The sequence below is a fragment of the Mustela nivalis genome (genome assembly GCF_964662115.1).
Source record: "Mustela nivalis genome assembly, chromosome: 7".
Classification (NCBI taxonomy): Eukaryota; Metazoa; Chordata; class Mammalia; order Carnivora; family Mustelidae; genus Mustela; species Mustela nivalis.
Window position 1 is genome coordinate 118352717 of NC_139026.1, and position 23999 is coordinate 118376715.

The 23999-nt window shown below is 40.8% G+C and overlaps 1 protein-coding gene across 6 annotated transcripts in view; it reads left to right on the forward strand.

The window, feature by feature from the left end:
* Window positions 1–23999, forward strand: part of NRP1 (neuropilin 1) — a 138151-nt gene that overhangs the window by 44052 nt on the left and 70100 nt on the right. For all 6 annotated transcript variants that reach the window (XM_082740756.1, XM_082740755.1, XM_082740753.1 and 3 more), the window contains 2 exons: window positions 13648–13829; window positions 19737–19964. In XM_082740756.1, coding sequence (XP_082596882.1) covers window positions 13648–13829; window positions 19737–19964 — 410 coding nt within the window. The remainder of the gene's footprint in view (window positions 1–13647; window positions 13830–19736; window positions 19965–23999) is intronic.

Here is a 23999-nt window from a genome sequence, read left to right on the forward strand (position 1 = left end):
TTCCAAATATGTTAGAAACTTAACTGCAGATACCTGAAGGTCTTTCCTGTGGAGGAGTAATGAAACGTAGTTTTAGGATAATGGATGGAAGCTACACTAAATACTGAGGAAACATTTACTGAGGGAACAGAGCCAAGGCCAAGTAATGAACACAAAGTAATCATCAGGGCGCCAAGGACAGAATGAGCTCCCTGTTCGGACTCACGCGCCTTCTCTTCCTACAGGTTTTGGAGCAAGGCTGAGCATTCCCCTAATAAGAATCTCAAATCAGAAGCAAACCCGATGAACACAGAGACCTTTCTCATCATCTCCTCACAAATGAGATGTAGTGGTTTGCTTTTCATCAAAATACAGTAGAAGGTATTACTTCTTCTGTTAACAGGATCTGAAATATTCTTCCAGTCCTGTAAGTGTACTGGGCTTTTGGCTCTCTCATCTGTGGACTGCAGTGTTGGCCTACTGTCCCTTAGATCTCTTCCCACCATAAAAGTTTGCCCGTTCTATTCGTGGTGGTCCCCAATACACGAACTGCCTAGGGAAAACCAGGACATTCCCTAATTCCCTGCTCACAGAGAAGCAAACTGGAGTTCTCTAAGCCAAATACATCTGTCAGCCACGGCCAGCCTGTTTTACCAAGTATAGGCAGTCTTCAGGATCAACATTATAGTTGTTTAGTTAGACACAGTTGCTAAAACAGTTCCCCAAGCACTGAGTCAAGTTAAATTCCTAACATCTAAGGCAAGAAAGAAGGAATTAGGTTGCCAAACTTATCTCCGTCTTCTCAAATTTATGTCATCACTTACAAAATTGATTCCCTTCATGACTGCTGACCCGTGGCTAGTACAAAGTCAGTGACGTTTCAAAACAGGACATTGAAAATACTTTCTGATGAATATGGGTTCCATAGGTATTATGTAATAAGAGTCTTAGGATCAATGAGATAGGCATATGTTGGATTAAAGCAAGTTAAATCCAGGTTTCATAACTGTGGGACTTCTCAGAGCCTTTCATATACTGACGTAAATTGTAAAGATTCATGAAAGGAACATTATTACATGCAACATTCCCAAGCGATTTGGGGGAAAAAACCCTATTTGTTCCTTGAAGCATTTCATGAGATGAGTATTCTTGGGAACACATTTTTGGACCAATTACCTACTATTTCTGCTTCCTACTATCAAAAAAAAAAAAAAAAAAAGAGGGGTGGGCACTTGGGTGACTCAGTTGGTAAAGCATCCAACTCTTGATTTCAGTTCCGGTCATGACCTCAGCGCTGTGAGATGGAGCCCCACATCAGGCTCTGCCCTGGGTGTGGAGGCTGTTTCAGACTCTCTCTCCCCCTCTCCCCTCCACCCCTCACTTTTCATGCATGCCCTCTCCCTCTCTTTAAAAAAACAAACAAACAAAAAACCAAACAAAGACAAACACAACAGACTGCGATGTGATGAAACTAATAATACAATCTATGTCACTTGCCATTACTAGAGACAGAAACAATCAGAATTGATGAAATATCTGAAATGGCTATCTTTAATGTAGTAGGACAATTTCAAGAACATACAATGTTTTAAATAAGTTTCCCCTGGAAGGATTCTCAAAGGGCCTATCTTATTGTCCATATGTAAGCAAGCATGTACTTGTCCCCAAATAATTCAAGAGCTAAAATGCTGAAAAACCACCTTGCTATCTCTCCCTGTGACTTGACACCATCAATTGTCTTAAGAAACTTTTATTTATAGATAAGTGCAGTAAACTTTAGCCCTCTATGTTAAAAGAAAACATTGATTTCAAAGAACTTGGGCTGTTTAAATGGAGGGAAATGTTAGATCATTTTATGTCTTCTGGTTTGTAAGGCAAAAAAAAAAAAAAAAAATCACCTTTCCTTATGGAATAATTAGTCAAAGCAAGGAAGGTAAAGCACAACCTTCTCCCTCCCTGGCCTGCCTGTCTTGTTTTTACAGCTGAGTCTTTAGTGTCATCAAGAGGAAATTTTTTATGCCTTTGTCTAGCTTATGTTGTGCTAAAGAGAAGAGTGTATGTGGAAATCCTCCCTTTACGCTCCCTCTTATTTTTAGTGAACTTGACCATATTCCCTTTTCTTTTCTGCTAAGCTTGCCATAAAGATACCTGGGGGTCGAGGAGTTCTTTAGATGGTAGGTGAGAGATTGTCTGATCTCCCGGTTGAGTTAAATCATGCTCCAAGCACAGAGCCATTCCGGCGAGCTGACCCTCTTTGTGCTCATATGGTTAAACTTAGGCGGTGCTCCTCTTCTTAGGCTACTGGTAAGGTTTATGGCCACTGCTTTCTTTTCTTCTAAACACACAATTACTCCTTAAGGTCTGTATAAATCATGAGGCCGCCTAGCTCATTAAAATCCTTTCTTCCCTCCATGAGCTCCCTCCTAACTCAGAGGCTGTTCAAGTCTTGCTCCTATACCAATTAATTACTGAGTCTGTCATGCAAGTCAATGGTAAGAAAAAAAAAAAAACATATAAACTAATGTTTAGGCCAGTAACCACTAAGTCTCTGAATATTGTGTTTTTTAACTGAGTTGCATGTTGTAATATAGAAAAAAAAAAGTCTTAGTTGACATTTGAAGTATTATTTTATGTCCACAGACCTCCTTCTCATTATATAAATTTTTCTCTGTATTATGACTTGACTTGGGGTTTCAGAATACATGCCTGTTAGGCATGTATTAGTAAATGCATGCAGAAAACATACACGTAGGCATGTTCTAGTAAAACTGGTAGCGGCCCAGGCATTTGCAGCTGATACCCCTGCTTTTTGAGTTAATAGAATTCTAAATAATGAGGAAAAATAGAACAAATACTATAAGCATGGGTGCCCTGGACTGTAAAGATGGCTTATTCCAAACAGTATGTTGCTTTCACTGAACATTAGGGACAAAGGAAAAGGCAGATCTCCCTGTGACATGATCTATTCTTCTCATGTGCATTTCTTTCAAGTATCGTAAATGTATTAGGCTATACCTCAAAGAGTCATATTCCTTGGTTATGGGTAGCTCTGTAGTTTGTACCCTGAATAAACCTTAGGGTCTACTGAACAGAAAAGCTGAATTCCAACTTCGGTCAATGTCCCTTGCCCATCTTAAAATCCAACTCCAGGTGGCTTTCCCTCCTGGTGTCACTAAAAGGAAAAGAAATCTAATCTGTGTCACCAGACCCATTTTTCTTCAGCATTTTTTTCTTTTCACTTTTTCAGAAGACATGGGTAGTCATTTCAGGGTAAGTGACTTCTGCATCCCAGAATGAGTAATCTCACCTACCCGACACCAAAAAGGGTTTTTCCTAATTACTGCCCGCCCCACCCCCGAAAAAAAAGAAAGAAAAAGAAAAAAGAAAAAAACCTTTAAAAAATGAATATTTGCCATCTTTAGTTCCTGCAACTTTGATTTGCAAACTACCTAGATCCCCACTGAATAATTACTAATTAATCAGGAGGCTTTAAAAAAAAATTCTTAAAATTGGCACATTAGGTCATAGAGTTTAAACTAAGATTATCATTTTATTTATTTTTCCAAAGGATGAGAAAGGAAACTTGAGGATTCTGATGTTGTGACTCCGTCAGCCAGAGTCACTGACTTTCTAGAACGGGCAGCTGGACCCTGGGGGCCTCTATCGTACTTAATAATTAAGGGGGTTTTTTGAACAAATTCAGCACTGCATGTTAATAGCACCAATCCAATGGCAGATCATTAAATCAGTTGGGTACCTCAATAAAAACACTTAACAGATTTAGTGATTTTAAAAAAATGTATCATGGATGTATATATATCTATATATCTATATCTATATCTATATCTATGTATCTTTAATTCCATTATTGACAGCGGCTTTCATTGATTGATTCTTGGTGGTAGTACTGGGGCAGGACCTACTGTCATCCCAGATAGTACTTCGCAGAATAACAGGTCATATCCTGAAAGTTAACCATCTGACTGACAGATCCCCCTGGGAGCTAACAGTAGCTACATTCTCTGCACTCCCTCAACAACAATCTGCTTTGAACTGGGTAGTGTACCTTTTGGAAGACAGAACTGTGCTCCCTTTACTTTCTATGTATTTGACTCTTTTCCTTCTCCTGCATTCCAGCCTCACTCAGGAACGGACATCAAGCCCTGCAAAGGCCATTATGTGCATTATGTCATCTAATCCTCCCTATCGTTCCATAGGTTAATTATCATGTTGTGCATTTTTTCAGGGAGCAACTGAGGCTCCCAGAGGTTGGTTGGTGACCTACCCAAGACGCTCAGCTGGTTAGGGACCGAGTGTGAGGCCTTGGATCACAGTCATCCTACTTTGGCTAAATTGACTGCCTGATGGTCCAGCAGGTGGCACTTCCTTGCCTCACTGGCCCCTTTGACACTTGGGGGGAGGTTAAATATCATGACACTTTTTGATAGATCTGAGGTGCCCGAGTGGCTTCTGAGGTTCAGAGCCTCGACCAGAGCACAGTCCTTCCTGCCCCAGTTCTCTCCACTGGACCAGTTAGAAGAGGCTCAATTAACTTAAAAAAAATGTATACACACACACACACACACACACACACACACACACACACACACACTGTGGACGGTTCAGAGGAGAGGAGCAGAGAAAATATCCTTGATAGGGAAAAAAAAAAAAAAAACTTAAAGAAGTAAGGATTTAAAATAAGTAAGAAGGAAGTAAATGTGTCCAAAAGCCCCCTCTGTCACTTCCTGATGGCTTGACTTGCTATATAAACCCATCTTGAGACAATCCATACAAGCAGTTCCTTCTTTTTCCCTGAGAACAGTGGAAAGTTGGCAAGAAGTAAAAATTTTCTATGAAATAGGGAGACGAACAAGTTGTAAATGATGTTAATATCTTCCAGATGGCACAGTTTTACTTGGGAACTGAATTTATTGTAATTAAAGGCATGTGAATTTTTCTATAAATACTGAACTTTGCAAGTTTGACACTGGAAGACTCTGTCACTTCTAGAACATAGTTGCTTTAAGGGAGGCGTTCCTTGTCTTCATTTAAAATGCATCATTGGATTTCATAATCTGAGTTAAATCATAGAAATATTTTCCCATGTGAAGGACTTTTTTTTTTTAATCTTCCATGCCAATAAATCTTAATTACGAAGTGAGATCCCTCAGAAATGAGAAATTTAAACTCTAAACATTTTCTATTAAAATTATATATTTTGACCATTATTTTACACCACATGTCTTGAATTCCTTTATATATTTATTTTTAAATTAAGCTATTATCACTTTTCTGTCTCCAGACATATGTGTTGGGTAATCTTGGAAGTTCTGTTTTTGCTTCAGTCAGGAGAGTCTGGCTCATTCCAGAACCTTGCTTTCCTTACACTACAAGCAAAGCTTACAGGCTCGGAGCTCCCAAACCAGCAGCCAACATGACATGAGTACATTAAAACTGCTTCCACGATGACTTCAGTTTCCTAATCCCACCCTTCGTCTTACCCTGGATCTACTAGTTTCTTCTCTATGGGGTGATGCAAATAGATGATCCCTCTTGGCTTTGGTTTCTACTGTGGCCTCCAAGCTGCAGGTGTCCTACCAGAGCTTGGACCGTGTTGTAGGCAGAATTCAAAGAAGGGCCCCCAGGCTCTTCAGCCCCTGGGACACTCACACCTCCTCCCAGTCAGTCATTAGTACAGGTGCTGCTACAAAGGGATTTTGCAGATTCAATCAAGTTACCAAAGCAGCTGACCTCAAGAAAGAGAGACTATTTTGGATGAGCCTGACCTAACCAGGTGAACCCCTAGAAGGGATTGAGCTCTTCCTGAAGAGCAGAGGCATGAGAAGAATTCACTGTGAGGCAGATTTCCTGCTGTTGGTTTCGAAGCTGGAGAGGGCCACATGACAACAAATGATGGTGGCCCATAGGATCCATCCCCAGCCAGCGAGAAAGTGGGGACCTGCCCTAACAGTGTGGGCTTTGACAAGGACATCAAGCTCAAGATAAGAAGGCAATCCTGCCAACTTGATTTTGGCCTTGGGGTACCCTGAGCCAGGAACCCCTGCCACGCCATGCCAGACTTCCACACCATGGACCTAACAAATGTGTGTTGTTTCAGCCCCACCACTGATGGTGATTTGTTATGCAGCAATAGGAAACGGTCTATTACCTGCTGGATATTTATTGTCTGTTTCTCTCCCATGCTGGTCTATACTGGTCTTGACTGGCCGTGACCCATGGTGGCCATCGGGGTCAATTGTCATCCCTTTGCGCCACTCCAGGGAGAGCCATTTAAGATCTCTTTTAATTTTACTCCAGTAAAACTTTTTTTTCTTTAACATTTTCTTTCTTCACTTTCGTAATGCCTCATTTCCTAGGACTGTTAACTCTCATATATATTATTATGTTCCTATCTAGCCTATTAATCATCAGCTTTCTATAGCTGCAATAAAGTTATGGATATTCATTATTATGACCCTGAGGCATCACAAAAGCTTAAAGATGAAAATTTTAATGTGTGAGATTAGCTTTATGAGTTTTACTGTACTCTGATTACTGTGAGCAAGTTATCAACTACCTACATATAGAAACTCTTACTATACTGAATCAGCAGAGCCACCTTCTGGAAAAGATGCTAGGGAGACTGTATTGTGTTGGGATTTCCTGGAGAAGAGTTATCTGGAAGCCTGTGGACAAGTGCAAGATTAACACCGTTGTGGGCCTTTGAGGAGAACAATGACAAGACAAAAGCCAAAAATGTTTGCAGCAGTTTCTTTGTTCCAAGAGAGCTGAGGGCATTGGCCTCCCATTTATCATCAGTGGAGCTGGTAGCAAGAGAGATGGTTTGGGCTTTGGTATATACAACAGCCACTGAGCAAAACTGCCTGTTTTCTTTTGCACCAAGTACTTCCCAGCTGTGCAGCACGGACCCAGCCAGCCAGGGCATCTTCCTTGCACTCTGGAACTTGTGCTCTGTACTGAGGAACTCTGAGGTGGGGAAATGGAACTGCTGATAAAAACGCTACTTTCCTACGAAGAATGGGGTCACCAACATGGCAGATAGCTACCCCAACTGAAAAACACCTCTTCATGCCCTAACAGTGTCAAGAACATATTACTTAAGTGCAAATAGGCATAAACACATGATAGGTATAGGTACAGTAAGAATATGGACTGAAAGTTAGGGAAGCATCAGAAGGGTAACTAGACTTGGGATGTGTCAAAAGGATTGCCAGAATAGAAGCAGGGGAGACTGAATTTTAGAAAGGGCCGATACAAGTGAAAAGGAGCGCTAGTTTGAAGACTGATGCCCTACAGTCCTGCTTATAGTAATACACAGTGTACGTGCAGGAAGAAAAAAAAATGTGTATATGTGAAAATATATATATATATATATATATATATATATATATATATATCTTTAGGAAAAGGTATTTAACGTTATTTTCATGAGGGAAAAATTACTTTCTAACTTAGAAACAAACCTTAAAGGGGACTATGACAAAAATAATAAACAAAGCAGTATCTTGTCTATTGTACAAATTTTAAAATGTTGTCAGATTCAGAATGGCTTTCGTAGAAATTGGCACTGGGTAGAACTGGCCAGGTCACAGCCCAGCCCCTCTGTTCTCTGCAAACAAGGAGGGCTCTCTGGCCGGGTCCTCTCGCCACTCTGAGTTTGGAGTGTTGCCACCTCCTCCAGGACAGGGAGTGACCCAGGTCAGCTCTGGCCCTGGTGGTGATCAGAGGGGTCTGCCCTTTCCACTCAGCTGTCCTGGGGAGCGTGGGTGGGCCTGCATCACTTAGGCTCTGCCCACGCCCCAGCCTCACTGGAGCCATCTGTGCTCAGACCAAGGGTGCTGGTACTGGGAAGAAACCCAGATTCTAGATGCTCTTCGACACCCTTCCTGTGTTTCAGGCTGGGCTGGGCTTCTCATCACATGGTCCCTGAACAACCGGCCGAGCAGGGGGACCACGACCAGCACTAGGATAGCTAAGACAGCTCTAGAAGGAGGCCCATGCAATGGCCACCATCAATTCCACTGCAACTTTCAACTCATGTCACTCCCTGGTGGCCAAGGGCTCTCTTTGCTTCTGTCTCTGTCTCACTCTGTTCTCACATACACACATGCACATAGACCTCTGCACATACCCAGATATCTGGATATATAGCTCCAGCATGATGGTAAGAAAAATCAATGAAATATTTATTGGTTGATGTGGCATGTTTCTAGCAACAATGACCAGTTGCAAAATGAATTATGAGTTGTGAATGAATAAATTAATAAGGTCATACCCATCCTCTCTACCGCCCAAAAAATATGTATGAAAGGGAGTAATAAGAGCAGAAAATGGAATAAAATTTGCCCAAAAGTGGGCAATGTCGAAAAATTTTTTTAATTCTTAAAAAATTTTTTAAAAATTAAAAAAAAAGGATATAAATTATTCCATCTGTATGTCTCCCTTCCCAGTGCTTCCCCAAGGCCATGCTCCCACTGGGCAGGCACCTAGTAGGTGCCTTCCTGGGATCACCATACAGACTACGGTAGACAGTACATCTGACAGCACTTAGTAACATGGAAATTACTGTACAAATAGCAAGTGTTACTGTCAAGATTTCAGACAGTATAAGATCAAATCTCACTCATTTTAATTTTCTATTACAAAAAAAATAAAATTTTTAAAAAGCACCTCGAGACTTTCATTGATCCAGCTGTTAAAAAAAAAGACAAAGACTTTGATTTACTTCTAAATAAAACATCATAAAAAAATAATATCTTCTGACCAAGAAATTAAAAATTATTAGCTAGGCAATAAGGTATTGATTTGCTACTTTATATATAGGTTATGAATGCTTTTCAAAGTAACTTCCGTTTGGTTATGAAGGAACATTGACCTGGGGTGCCTGAGTGGTTCAGTTGGTTAAGTATCTGACTCTTGATCTCAGCTCAGGCCTTGATCTCAGGGTTGTGAGTCCAAGTCCTACACTGGGATCCATAGTTAAATAATAAATAATAAAAATAAATAAATAAAAGAACACTGATCCATTGTAAAAGTTTTGAGAAATATAGAAACAACTAAGGGATGTCATCTCACTACCCAGAGATAATCACTTAATCACGGCCCGGCATACTTCCTTCCGGTTCTCCTTCTGCGAACTGAGACTATACTATAGATAAGGGTTGATGTTCAGATTTTTCACTTAATGATATCCTAACATTTTTCCTATGTTATAAAAAATAGTTTATCCAATAAGCTTTTTAATGACTGCATAATATTCCATGATATGATTGTATATAAATTCCTTCTTATTTCCTTCCTGCCTGACCCATGTTATTCTAAATAAATCTTCAGGCATTGGTTTTGCATAAATATTTGATATTATTCCAGGTTATTTCCTTTGCATGGATTTCTAAAAATTGCTTTTACTAAATAAGGGGCCATGAACCTTATAAGCCTCTTCATATATCTTGATTAGGACACTGCAAGCAAGCCAGAACGTAGGGGCAAATCTCATGTAAAATCGCTCAGAAACACAGATGCAGACTAATTGGCTCCTCCAAGCTCCGTCACTGTGTATTTTTATTTCCAAATCCTCTCTCTAATGCTCTGAGAGTAAAGCCTGTTCTCTTCTGGGGAATATGTAAGGTAATTCTTGGACAGCGGCGTGGTAATCGTTTACAGGTTGTTCAGTAGGGATAGCTATTAATTCCTGGTGCAAAATAAACCAAAGATCCAAAGAAACACATTTTTGCAGGTGAAAATTATGTTAGCCAACATCATTTCTCACTCCAGTTTATGATGTCAGGTATCAAATTTCTCCATTATTAATGTGTGGACGCACGTGGGGGTAGAGCCTCTTGGAAGGAGATGAAAAAGCCGCCAGCACCTATAAACCCATCTTCCTAATCATGGGAGCAGGTCCGGGAGCAGCGAGGGCTGGGTACAGTAGCTCCCCCACACAGACAACACCGTGCAGAGGATCAGCTTTCTCTCCATTAGTGGGCTCCACTGTGGAGAGTCGGGGGTCATTCCTACTCTCTGGAGAAACCCCGGCTTGAGTAAAAGGCGCTCTCCATCTGTTCAGCACCGTTTACCTGTAAAGCTTCTGCGGCCGTTCTCTAATGACTGAATGCATTCCTCATTTTCTCATTACGTCTCCCCCTCCTTGGCTATTTTCCTAAAACTGTAATTCAAACTTTCCAAAAGAAAAAATAATCTCTGGCTAATCCTTTCAAGAATTCTTCGAAGAAAATCTTTATTCTTTTATCACTCTTAGGGGAAACCTAACTCGTGATTAGTATTAGGATCCAGAGTGTTTTCACCACACACGTATACATAAGCAGGGTGAGAGTTTGGGAGCAGAATGTCCTTTTAGTGCCACGAGCTTGCATTCGGAAGCCAGGGACACTCCTGAGAAGAGCCACCAGCACACTACACCCTAAGATGGGAGCCATGGGAAAGGGTCCTTTAATCATAAAATAATTCGTTCCTAGTAAATACCGGCTGCTTTACCGTTATGAGCACAGAAATGGAAAGCATTTAGGCAGGAGACTTAAGAAAAGAAATGGCAGGATGCCTAAAGAAGGAGGAGCGGTGGTTTGTGCTCTGAAATATTCCAAAAATCCACATGACATTTACATGCCTGTGATGATAAGTGGGCAGGATGAGGTTTGAGGAAGGGCTTTCCTGGGTGGGACCCATGTCTTCTCTGGCCCAGGCTCCGGCACAGAAGGGTGGTGCCCTGTGGACTCAGACAGGGCTCCTTGGAACCTGGAGGATTCACTTTCTGGAGCAGGGCTCCAAACAGACAGAGGCACCCACTAGCTGACCCCAGTGTCTCTAGCTTTGGTGCATCCGATTCCCTAGACGCAACTCCCAGCTCTCCTTCCGGCAGCCATGACGTGTCGGTTCAGAATAAGAGGCACACACGTGCCCCTGTGGTCACCTGTGTAGGTCCCGGCATCATGACCGGGGATCCTGACATTCCAAGGAACGCAGTGTTTGCCACACTGGAGCAGTAACAGAGCAATGTGCAGCAGGCTGGGCGAGCGAAATTTGCAAACTCAGGATCCTGGGCCTCAGGCCAAGGCAGGCTGGGTGCGTTGCTGTGGTGACACATTTAGTCTCTAGGGAGGGATGCTGGCACACCGGCTGCATTCCTGGCACCACGTTTGCCGGCAAGAAACTTATGGAAAGGAACTGGTATCAACTCCAGAGGGAGATGCAAGCTGCTTTCTTAACTTCCTTGGCAGCACCAACCTTTGCAACTTGTGCACATAAACCCTCCTGAATATTTACATGAACTGCTATTTGTGACACTCTTTGGGGCCCTGTTGGATGGTGCTTTGAAGGGAAGTGCTAAAACGATAGCAGCATTCCAGTTTATAAATGTAACTATTGTATCCCTGAATAATTCAATCTCCTAAAATTGGCACTTAACGATGCAATGACTTATCTCTTGGAGGGGGATTCTAATCCCGCTCCTCCTTTTAAAAATAGCTTTTCCTGTTGCCAAGAGGAGAGCCTGGTATTTACTATTAGAAGCTATGTGAATTAAAATACCAGCTTCTTTCCCTGTAGCAACTCACTAGCCCTATATTGGCTGAGCTCTCTCCTACCTGGCAGAAAAGGCTCCTCCCAGAAGCACCCTGAGTTCTTAGGAAAGCCTGACCCACCTCTCTTACTGGATCCTGGGAAGCAAAATGCCCTCGGAGTTGGCCCCTTAGTATTCAGACCATGTCAAGATTCAAGTAAAAAGCCTAGACTGCATCATCACCAGGCCTAACATAGCCCAACAGTTCAAATCACAGTTCAATTATAAGCGAGCATGGGGCAAAGCTTGCAGATCTGTCTAGTCAATGAAGCAGTAGAGATAAAAGGAATTACTACATAAATGCCAACATGGAGGCTTTAATGAATACAGAGATGGTGTTCTTTCCAGACTTTTCCAGACTGCCCCCCTCCGCCGTCAGCTGTAAAAGGCTCTCCAAGATTTTGAACCTAATGCTTTCTTCCTCCTCCTCCTCCACTTTTTCCTCTCCTCCTCCTGCTTCTTCTTTTAACATGCAAAACATCTCCCAAAGTATTGGGAACCAAACAGTTCCTCTGTGTAGGTCCGTAGGTTTGCCAAGGGACAGTGATGCTAGCTGGCCAGTGATTACTACTGGAAACATCAGAGGCAGCAAAGGAAATGCAGTTAATACAATAATTCACATATGTTAATGCTTAGTTCCATCAATGTCAGCTTTCTTTTCTTCTTGATATACACAAAGCTGGCACACAATTTTAACTGATGAGGTAATGTCATTTTTAATTTAGAGAGCCTTAAGCTGTCCACTCGCACTAGTGATATCATCTTTGCCATTCTCTCGGGAGATTTTATGTAAACATAAGTAATGTGTCCTGGACAGTTTGAAAAGGGATTGTTAAAGATGACATTGGTCATCAGAAAGATTTCCCCCACTTTGATCTCTTTTAAATTGCCAGATATAGTTGATATTACTGCCATATTTTAGCCATTCCTGAAATTAATATATCCCAGGACTTTTGAACCAAGTTAAACACAGAAATAAAATGAAGGTTTGAAATGAACGGATTGTAATGTTTTCATGTCAGGGCTGGAAGAAAAACGGAAGACAGCTCAGGTTCTCTGGCTCCCAGGTGACTTGGTAAATAACAGGAGAGGGAAGGGAAAGACGCTGAGAAATGGGTAACACCAAGCAAACAAGAATCTCTCTATTTTCCAGAAGGATGCTAGTTTATTGGAGACAGCTCCCTTTTGGAAACAAACAAAAAAATATGTGTTAACTCAGTGCAGTGTTTAGAATAATATTTTATCACCACTTCCTTTACCATTTGTCTCTTCAGGGTATTGTTATTCAGCCTGAACGTGTTTTGTTTTGTTTTTTTCTTTAATCATATCACTTTGGTGACTCCAAGTGTGCCACATTTCCCTTCCAAAGAACAGTGTTCCTTTAAAGATTCAGGCTGGTGGGTGTAAACAAAGTAACTTTCCATGTTTAAATAAGCATTTTTCTTCCGAGAGATGATGTTCTGCAATTCCAGATAGTCTTGGGGCAGATGATCTCTGTCTTAACCACTGTGGGTACAGAGAGAGGTTTTTTCCCCTAAGAAGTCTGGAGTTTGGTAGAATTGAGTTAAATCGTAAAGAATCTGTTTATTATTCTGTGGCCATATGTTTAGAGGGTCGCTCACAGAAATCAAAGTATTGTTCATGGAGAGCTCCAGCCAAGGAGACATTTTGAATTCATAAAAGAACTTCACAGTTTGAAAAGAATGAATGGCATTATATATTGACACCCCACCACCATAGACAAAGGAACACAATTTAATACTAGAGAATTGTGCTCGTGAGATTTTTCTTTTTCTTGTTAATTGGTTACTTTAAGTGACATTGTCTGCAAGTATAATGGACACCATTATTCTTAATAGTTCTGTGTTGCCAGATGATGTACACAGACATGATGTAGTCCATTTCAATTATTTCATTTTGCTGAATTTTTCTCCCTCCATGAAACACAGTGGAGCATGCAGATAGCACTGTTTTCTTGACAGACTGTGCTGCATAGGGCTGCCTTCTAAATTACTGAAATTTTGAGGGCATTTCTCGCTAACCTCTTGTTTTCTTCCGTACTTCTGTGCTAGGTATGACTACGTGGAAGTCATCGATGGAGAGAATGAAAATGGACGCTTGTGGGGGAAGTTCTGCGGAAAGATTGCCCCTTCTCCTGTAGTGTCTTCAGGGCCCTTTCTCTTTATCAAATTTGTCTCTGACTATGAGACACATGGCGCTGGATTTTCCATACGTTATGAAATTTTCAAGAGAGGTGAGTGACTTCCCGTAGAACAAGTATGACTCAACGGTAATTCATATTGTTTGATTCCATGAAAGACCAAACGAAAAAGACCAAACAAATAGAAGACGTAATGCTTTTATCTTTTTGTGAAAAATCGTATATGTTCCCACTATAAAACTGTTGGAAAATACTTTACCCAAAGAAAAATTACCCGATGTATGGAGGAAGTTATGTTTAAGTATTTCAGGGCTCAAAATTGCATCATCCTAATATGCTGACCAGTGTTTATAAGACATATATTCTGTAAAACTCTTTTAAGAGCCTTTATTCTTAGCTTGCTTCTTCAAAAGTAAGTCTGATCTGCCCTCGAAGCTTGAGTTCCTTCATTAAAAATGTGTGAGTCCCTTTTGCCTTAAAGTCTTGTGCATCCTGTTCCATTTGTTTTATTACAAAATTCACAACTGGTATTTCCCAGGAAAAGCAAAGTTGTCCACTATCCTTCGAGTTTCCTAAAACTATTGGAGGAAGAAGAGCTTTTCTATTAATGTCCGTTAAGAAGAAAAATAGTTGGGGAAAGAAGTTCTTGGAAGAAACTGAACAGCAAAGCTTTAAATGTTATTCCCCTTAGGAAATAAAGGTCCTTCTCCCTCCCCAATATAATCACTTAGTCAACTATTCCAATGGTATATATTGAGATAGATAGAACCTGACAATTCCTAGTCTCTCAGCCTTAAGAAATTGAACGCATATATCAGTCAATTTGATAAACAATGTATCTTTATCTGGATGTCACTGTTTTCCAACAAGAGCTATTAGATTCCTTTAATGTGTTAAATTCAGCCTTCCCTTTTAAGTTGACAGTAATGTGGGGAGTGGGGACCAATCCAGGGCCAGAGGTTCAAGATCTGAGTATGTTGTCCTAGAATATAAGAGAAAACCTTTTTTAATAGGAAAAAAAATGTAGCCATGCCAATTACAGATTCTCAGCAGTAACTGAGAATTTAAAAAAAAAAAAAAAAAAAGTCATTAAGTTTCTGGGATCATTGGTACAACTTTTTAAAAATTTCAAAGAAATCTGGTACTGTCCCCATATAAGTTTGGAGAGAGGGAGATAACTTTTTTCAAAAATTTATATAAGCATATACTTAGAAAATCTATAGCATAAGTAATAGTCTATATACAACATCAGTATGTACAGCTGATTACGTATGTACTTATTTTCTTGTGTGGAAAGCTGCTGGACCTGTTCTCTAAATCATATTGTACATGTATGCATATCTACACACACATTGTACTTGTATGCATATGTACATACACATGTATAAACACGTCTACATTTGCTTGCTTACCTGCCTATGGCACTATCAAAGAAAACATGGGGTCAGAAAAGAGTTGAGGAGTAGCCTTTGATTTGCATTGCTTCTCGAAGATCTGAAGATGGTTGAAAAAGAGAGCTTGGTAACTAAGTCATTAAGAATTCTTCTTCCTTCCAAATGAACTCAGTTCCCTACACCTTCATTCCCCGGAGGTACTGTCCTTTCCCTGCCCTAATCTCCAACACCACCCTTGAGACTTGAAGCCTTAATTCTTCTCTCTTCATTTCCCTACATTCAGGGTGGCTTCTAGTTCTTTTGAATTTGTATCCACAAGTCTCCAAAAGTCATGCTGCCTTTTTGCGTCCATAGCCACTAACAGCCCAATTTGGGTTCTCCCTATGTTTTCTTATCCTACACCTTCTTATCCTACAACTTCTCAAATGGTCATCAAGCCATTGTCCCTGAGGTGCCTTTGGCAGCTGTCCATCACCCATGGAGTCAAGCTTCAGTATCCCATTGTGTCAAGCTCAAGGCTTGACATCAAGTGTTCCCGACCTTCTCCAGCCTCACCTCGCACAGATCCACACTCGGCTTCCTGCCCAAGGACAGTGTGCTGGGTTAAGTCCAACAGACTAAATGCAAAGTTAATTCTGCCTTTGACTATCTTCGTGCATGTTCTGAGCCTCAGAATCCTCATCTGGTAAATGGATAATAGTGTCCAGGACTGACTTGTGGGGAAGATTGGTTGAAATGGAAACATGGGAAACATGGAGCCAGTGCCCGTCACCAAAAATGTCTTCAGTAAACACTAGCCGTGACGACACTCCTGGATATGGCTTGTGCTGTCAGATTGCAGAGCCCTTGCTCCTTAACCTCCACGGAAACCTGGCTCTAAACTTGTTCTTGTCGGGAAGCTTTTCCTAATTCTTCTACTTTTTTTTCCTATGTGTATACCCGACTTGTTCCCTACACATGCGTACAATACACACATACAATACACACATATGCATACCATACACACACACACACACACAGATGTGTTTTACTAACCATTATGTTTCTCCTTAATATTTTCAAATTTGTTCATGTGTGCATAGTTCATTTTCCAACCAGATTGGTACCACCTGAAAAATGCAAAGAAAATATCTTATCCCCTCCCACCTCACTGTACATACTGCATTCTTACAGGGGTTCCACAGGAAGTCATTAGCTAATACAGTACACTAATGCATACATATACAAGTTCATGGACATTTTTTTTCCCTAAAAAGCCATTTAATGATATTATAGAATCCATGAATCTCCTTTAAAAAACTACCACTTCTTCCAGAGTACAGCAATTTCAATTTTCCTCAAAACACATACATTATACTAATCATAGTTGAACCGATAAATGAGCCTTTCACCAGTTGACCTTGAGGTTTCCTGGCAATAGATTACAATTCTAAGGAAAATTTAGGTCATTCCTGCATCCCTAATGTTGCATTTCTAGAAGACCACCTTTGCCTGACAGTCAGCAAAACCCATTCCCTCCTCTTCCCATGCCTTCTGGAGACACCCTGGACACCCTGATTTTCTCCCCAGGTTCCTCACTTTCCCCTCGTCCATGTCTTTTCCTAGATGCTGAAAGCTTAGGCCACCCCCCTAAAGTTATTCCCACTCACCAAAAAAATTTCTCCAGGGAACCCATGCTTCCCTAACTATCACTCTTCCCCTGTCCTTCCCTTGGCCTGAGTCATCCAGGCTCAACGGCTGGAAGGAGCTGGAGACATTTTCGGTGGGTTTCTATGTGGGGAAGGCGCATTTATTGAAAGTGAGATTGGTCACTTCATATATTATGTGTTTTAGAGTCTGCATATTTAATAATAATTCCAAAGAGAGTATCTTAGTTATTATTATTATATATCCTAATGTCATTAACAATGTGGCATGGCCTTCTTACAGCACAAGGTCCCCTAAGTCTTACGAATAACCTCGAAAGCACGGTGTTCAAGGGCTGCCCAGTCCAAGTGTGCACCTCTCACACCAGCACCTTGCTCATTCGTAGGCACATGGGGCTGCTCACCCTCCCTCCTGTTTAGTGCTTGTGTACACTCTGCAGGATTCCTTAACCCACACCACTGCCTTGGTCCTCTTTGGGAAGTGCTTCCTCAACAGTGGCAAACCTACACAACAGTGAACAAGAAAAATGTTAACACAAATCTTGATGTTTACAGGAGGAAGCAGGAAATTATAGAATCTCTTTGAGTTTGAAGGGCTTTTTTTTTTTTTTTTTTTTCCCAAATCCCAAAGCCCACCTCCCATTTGTTATACACAGAATCTGAGGACCAGGAATGTTAGGAGGCCACCTAAGGTTACACAGCAGGTTAGCAGTAGAGGTTGGACCAGAACTCAGATCTGGTGCTCAATCCAGTTCTCTTCCACTACCCCCATAGAATTTCTCCAATTTTTGTTGCATACCTGGGCTAGCTTCCGTGAAGGTGTTGAAATTTATTTGATTTTGAAAATATGCCCTTGGGGTGCCTGGGTGGCTCAGTTGGTTGAGGATCTGCCTTCGGCTCAGGTCATAATCCCAGGGTCCTGGGATCAAGACCCGAGTCAGGCTCCCTGCTCAGTGAGGAGCCTGCTTCACCCTCTCCCTCTACCCAATGCTCACCCTGCTTGTGCGCTCTCTCTCTGTCTCTCTGACAAATAAATAAATAAAGTCTTAAAAAAACAAGTATGCCCTTAATTCCTATCATTTTTTCCCTCTCATTAAATTTTGATCTCACCTAAGTAATTTTATCTTTTTAAGAAGGAGAAAATATTAGTACTGAATTAAAGCCTGCTGTCAGTTTGCCTTACAAGGGCCTAGCCAAAGCATTATTTTTGCCCCAGGCAGGAAGCTGGAGGGCTCCAGGGTCATTGTTCCTAAATAAAAGGGCTTCCAGTATCATAAATCTATTATTTCAAATTGCTGATTTGCATTAGCATAGTCACTGTCATTTGAGAAGCAAGCCACTCATTTAGAAACAATATAAACAGTACAGCACATTTCCTAATCTTCTCACCTGTAACTGACATGGTAAAATGCCACATATTAATAACTTTAACTAGAATCAGATAAATAAGTATCTGCAGCCATCATGGCGAAGAGTGAGCCACAACTGAGAAGACTTCCAGAGGCATTTTAAACCAGTCAGACCTCTACAGGCCGGGTTTATTGTGCACAGCTAGTAAGTTTTATTCTTCTGCATGTCTAGTGCCATAGACATCTAATATGTACATGGGGAGCAAGCAATTGATTTGTTTACTCAAAAGGCTGCCAGATGCACGGAGTTGGAGATTCAGAGTACCAACCCTAGACACTAAAAATAGAGATCTGCTATTTAAATTTAATCTGTATTGATGACTACACTGTTGCCTCTAGGACTTGGCTCTGTGGGAGAATATTTAGTTAAGAACATTCTCAACAAACCTCCTTATTTAGAGTTGAACCCATGCATGCCATCACGGGACGCCCATCAGTGAGACAATGGCCCAGGAGAAGAATGGTTGAACTTAACTTTCCCCCAGGTTGGATCTTGAGGTTTGAAAGGGTCAAGTCATCTCTGATTCCAGGAGTGTCTTAAGATCTCTTTGGAAAATCATGCCAGTGGTGGCGGTGATAAGGGGCCAAGATGATGGGCTCACATTCTTGCAGATGGGCCATTTCCAATGGTGGTGAATACCATCCCATGTGGTCCCGGCTGCCGTGAATTGAAATTGCGGTCATCCGTAGGGTCAAAAGGTCAACTTGCAATACATGTGTGTATGAGCTTGACCAATGTAAATTACAAATTAGCATAATTTGTAAAGTATTGAGAACACTGACTAGTCATTGAAATTACACTCTAAAAATGTGTGCATTACACACCCACACAACTATATTAAAAAATAATTTTAGAATGACACTGTATCTGCTACTTTGGGGAAGGCAACGATGTCAACATTGATATCAAGTGACTTCTAGCAACACGGCCTGTAATCACAGTTTATCGTGCCCTCACTAACAGCCACACTTTACCGCCACACCTGTGTCAACACCACTCAGAATGAGTCACTCACCCTGGGTACATGTACGAATTACCTTTCACATTTAGTTTGTCAAAGAGGCATAGGTCACATCTGGCAGAGTTACTGAGTCACTGGTGTAGGAATCTGAAACCCAAACTCCCTCCACTGAATTCTCTCCCTCACCTTTGTAAATGTTCTATTTCACCAATAAAGGGCTGTCAGCCTCAAGATTTAAAGATTTAAGCTTGAAGGGGCTATAATTATTTCTCTAGGGCTCTGTCGAGATTTCTGTAGCTTACTCATTCATTGTTCCCACATGATTTTATATTTGTCATTTTTTTCTCTGCAACAGCAGAAGTTTTTAAATTGCTTCACACAAATGGAAAACTAAGGGGAACGCAATAAATCTGAACTTGACTTTCCATACTTATCGCTCCTATGAAAAGGCTGAGTAATGAATGATTAGGACAGTGATTGTAATGGTGAGCTTTTATTAGAAATATATGTTGCCTTTGCTCAGGTTATTTCTTGGTGAAGTCGTGTGAGTGGGATTTTTACTTTGCTCCTTCTTTTCTTTTACTCCCAGGTCCTGAGTGTTCCCAGAATTACACAGCATCTAGTGGAGTGATAAAGTCCCCCGGATTCCCTGAAAAATATCCCAACGGCCTTGAATGCACTTATATTATCTTTGCACCAAAGATGTCAGAGATTATCCTGGAATTTGAAAGCTTTGACCTGGAGCTCGACTCAAATCCTCCCGGGGGGATGTTCTGTCGCTATGACCGGCTAGAAATCTGGGATGGATTCCCTGATGGTAAGAAGGGCAGGAAGCATCCCAAAAAGGGAAGAACCTGGGGGAAGGGCCCTCGGATACTTTTACAAGTGTCATGATACAGGCAACATTTTTTTTAAAAAATAGCTCAAAAGGAGGAGGAAAAACAAACCAAATGGTAAGTCTCTTTATGCAAAGCAACAATGAAACATTTCAGTTCAAAAGACCGTAATTATCTTGTTCAGTTTCTTCATTTTATAGACAAGGAAACTGAGGATGAAAGATTATACATGGTCTTATGGACTCTTTTTTTTTTTTTTTTTTTTCTTGTGATAGAATTGGGACCAACACATGGTTTTCCTGACTAAAGTATTTTGCTCCTTTCATTGACCTGCCTACTGGTCATTAATTCATAGACCCTAAGAGAGCAATTAAGTCAAACCATTCACTTTACAAATGCGGAGATTAAGGAACAGAGAGGTTAAGTACTTGATACAATTTTAAGGATGAAATGTGCATCTATTATGCAGTTACCAAAAATTTAGAAACTTAGAAAAGGAATGAGAATGTTTGGACATTCTTAATCTGGGGGCAGAGGCGAGGCATTGCTAATTTAGAGAGATTTCTTGTCTGCTCTGAGGCAATTTTTATCTTTGGCAATTTGAATCACCTCAAAACATCCTCTATCTACACTGAACTTATCATCTAAATTTGTCCTACATTTAAAAAATATTGACTGAACACCTACCATGTACCAAGCCCTGGTCTGGCCACTTGCTAAATATAACAGTCAAAGATGGCTGCCCTCTCTAAACTTCAGTCCTGCCAGGGAGAATGAGACAATAAACCATACACATTCTAGATGAATGACTTATGTGGTTAGAATGTCAAAAGGTGAGAAGTTCTATAAACAACAACAACAAAAAAAAATGGAAAGAAAGAAAAAGAAGAGGAGAGCAAAAGCATGAAAAGAGCTAGGGTTAGGAAGAGGGATGTGTATGTTGAAATTTTAAGTAAGGTGGTCAGGGTCAGTCTTAATACAAAAATGACATTTTAGCAAAGATTTGAAGGAGGGGGTGGGTAGCCATGTGAATAGCTAAATGAAAGTTTTCCATGTCAATCCTTGTGAATTAGGAGGTGAATAGCAAAAATACACACCCAAATCCTGAACAGAGGGAGATAATATCAAATAATTTGTTGCAGCTGCATTGCTTGTCTTGTGTTTAGTCTGGTTTAATATTGAGATTTCTCTAGAGAACACACTCCACACAGATCAGAAAGGGCAGGCTGGAAGTTCTTACAAGTCATGCAGTTAGAGATATATAACCATCTATAAAATAAAGCCAGATATTATGATCAGGCAGGAGAAAGGAATATTTAAATAAATATTAAATTGTAAATGAAGGGCAAGTATCACATGAAACAGATTGCCTTTGCCTTTGAAATGACATTAAAATTATCAGTGTAATTCAATGTAGCTGTGTTCCTCAGCAGTAAACAGCAATGGAGATAAACTGGGTTTAGGGGAAGCTTATATTGTCATTGGGGTAAAAGGGTGAGCTATCATTGGTTTAGTTTTTTCTTTGGTCTATTACTATATAAATAGGGTTATGATGATCTTATCGAAACTCCTTCATTAAGTAATGAGATTTGCCCAAACAGAGTGCTGATTGATTTCCAAGTAGTCAATCTGATAATTAGGAAAACAATATCATAATAGTATTATAATAATAGTTGGAACATTTAATAATGGGTTTATTTGTTCACAACCCAAATTTGCAGCCTTCCTTTCCAGAACTTACATTTAAATTGACATCTGAAAAGGAGGTCCAATCAACCAACTATTTTAGAATACTTTCAGAAAGAAGCACATTGTTATTAGTGTCAAGGGTTTCTCAAAGTAGTAATTTTCTGGCTCTAGAAAATCACTGAGTTGAAGCGAGGAACAATTAACAATAAGAATTATCAGCCCTGTAATTCACTCATGTTTGAAACTATGGTGCACTTGACTTATTCCCAGAGAAAACTGGCCTTGGAATGTGAAAACTGTGTATATTTGTTAAAAGTTAACCGGCTTCGTCCAGCCTACTCTAGAGTAACAGCTCTCTCCTTTTTAGGCAAAATGGCAGACGGTCCCTCCTGGGCTCCTCGTCAGTGGCACTAGAGACATTTTTGTCATACTAGTTCAACACAGACAGTTCCTTGCCAGCAAAATTGCTTTTACTCTTTGATTCCCCTTCTAAAAACAACAACCAGGAGGTGCTGAAGGCTGTAAACCATCCCGTGATTTTAGGTTGCATTTTATCATACACAATGCATGAGAGGACTAAGTCATTGAAAGCTACCCATTGCTTTAGACTGACTTTGAAGAAAAGTGATTCACTCCAGAACTCAGAATCCGAGACACACATGGGGTGAATCACACATCCTCACGGACTGGTCTTGGAAGCTCCACGGACTCACAGGTAGAGACTCTGAAGTGACTGATGGAAGTTTGCATATGGTTTGTGAGCCGGGAGCTGAGCGTGCCCCCCTGGCGGGTGTCACAAGTGTTTGTGCTGAATCATGGAGACCAGCGTGAATGCTTAGCTCCCATGGCATGAACACACTTGAAGTCCGCTCTTGTCTAGGCTGGCCAAGGAACCGGAAATGCAGTTGTTACCCACATTCCAAAAGTTATCAACTAACTGTTTGAGGAATAGGTTGCATGAAAACTAGATTGAGCTCTGTTTGGTTTTTATTGACTTACTCTTAATATTAAAATTAACCTTCGGAGGTAGAAATAGAAAATAAAAATGATATAAGCATAAAATAGACACATTCCAAGATATAAATGACACAAAGGTGCAGATTTTCCCCCCCCCCGGGGAAGAGTTGCAAAGACCCAATATCCTCCAATAAAAAGTTTACTATTGTAGAAGAGTACATGGTCTCTTTTATACCCTTATACCTTTTTGAAAACATTCCCTTTTTTGTTTGGTTATTCGTAATGCCTCATTTTAAAATGAGGAGATTGGTGCCCTTTTTTCCCACATAGAAAGGAGGCAGAAAGCCAAGCTATCTGATTCTAAGGTGGGTTATAATTCCTGGAAAGATGAATGGAAAAATACAGAGAACTGGGTACTGCCATTCAGGGTTGCTGGTGTATCTTTTAAACAACACAAACCCCATATCACCTTCACACTTGGAAAGATATGATCACTGCGGACCTACTGTCCCCACAAGAGATTGCTTGGCACATGTTGCAGGCTTAAATTCTTCAATAATGCAATTTTTGAGTTCTACTGCTGTCTTTGTGACAGTTTCCATTCATCTCCTTGGCCTTTGGGTCTACGATAACGGAAGTAGGAAATCCAATAGCTGTGTCCATGTAAATACACAAATGAGCACACTCAGGAGATGGATAAGAATCCTGCGTGCACTCCTGCTCAGATCAATATTGCATTAGCTTGCTGTGCTAAGGTCTTGCTGTTGTTCAGGAAAATTCAATACTTCTTTGTCTTATGGTCGCAAAAGCCCTTTCACTCTCGTATCTCGAGGGCTCCTAAAGAGAGTTGCGCACTGCTGTCCGGGGGCAATGTTCTGAAAGACAGAAGGCAGATTTACCCAGCAAGTCTTCAACATTATAAACCAGTGAGTCATGGAGACTCTCTAAATTATGAGTCTGCATTAGACAAGTTCTCTTCTGTTTGCTCTTTCAAAGAGATTCCTCCTCCCCACCACTTCCCTGGAGGAATGGGGTAGTAGTGGAGGGCGAGAATCTGCAGCTTAAGGAGGGGGGCAAGTGCAGCTCTCCTTGTGCACTTGTATTCTTGGAGGGGTCAGTGGCTGTGGGGATCAGAGAATGGCTCCAAGGACTCAGGCTGCAAAAGTTTGCCCACAAATTAAAGAAACAGAAAGTTATGAAGCCACGATAATGGAATTTAAACGAGGAAAAAGAGTGAGATCATATGAATGGACTCTAGGCTTCTCATTAAGATTGCACATCAGAAATGGGATTCCTTTTGTGGAAAGGGAAGACCCGAGTTCATGGCTCTAGCATGATGTTCTCGTGCATGTGTCATGGGCAACTTTTGC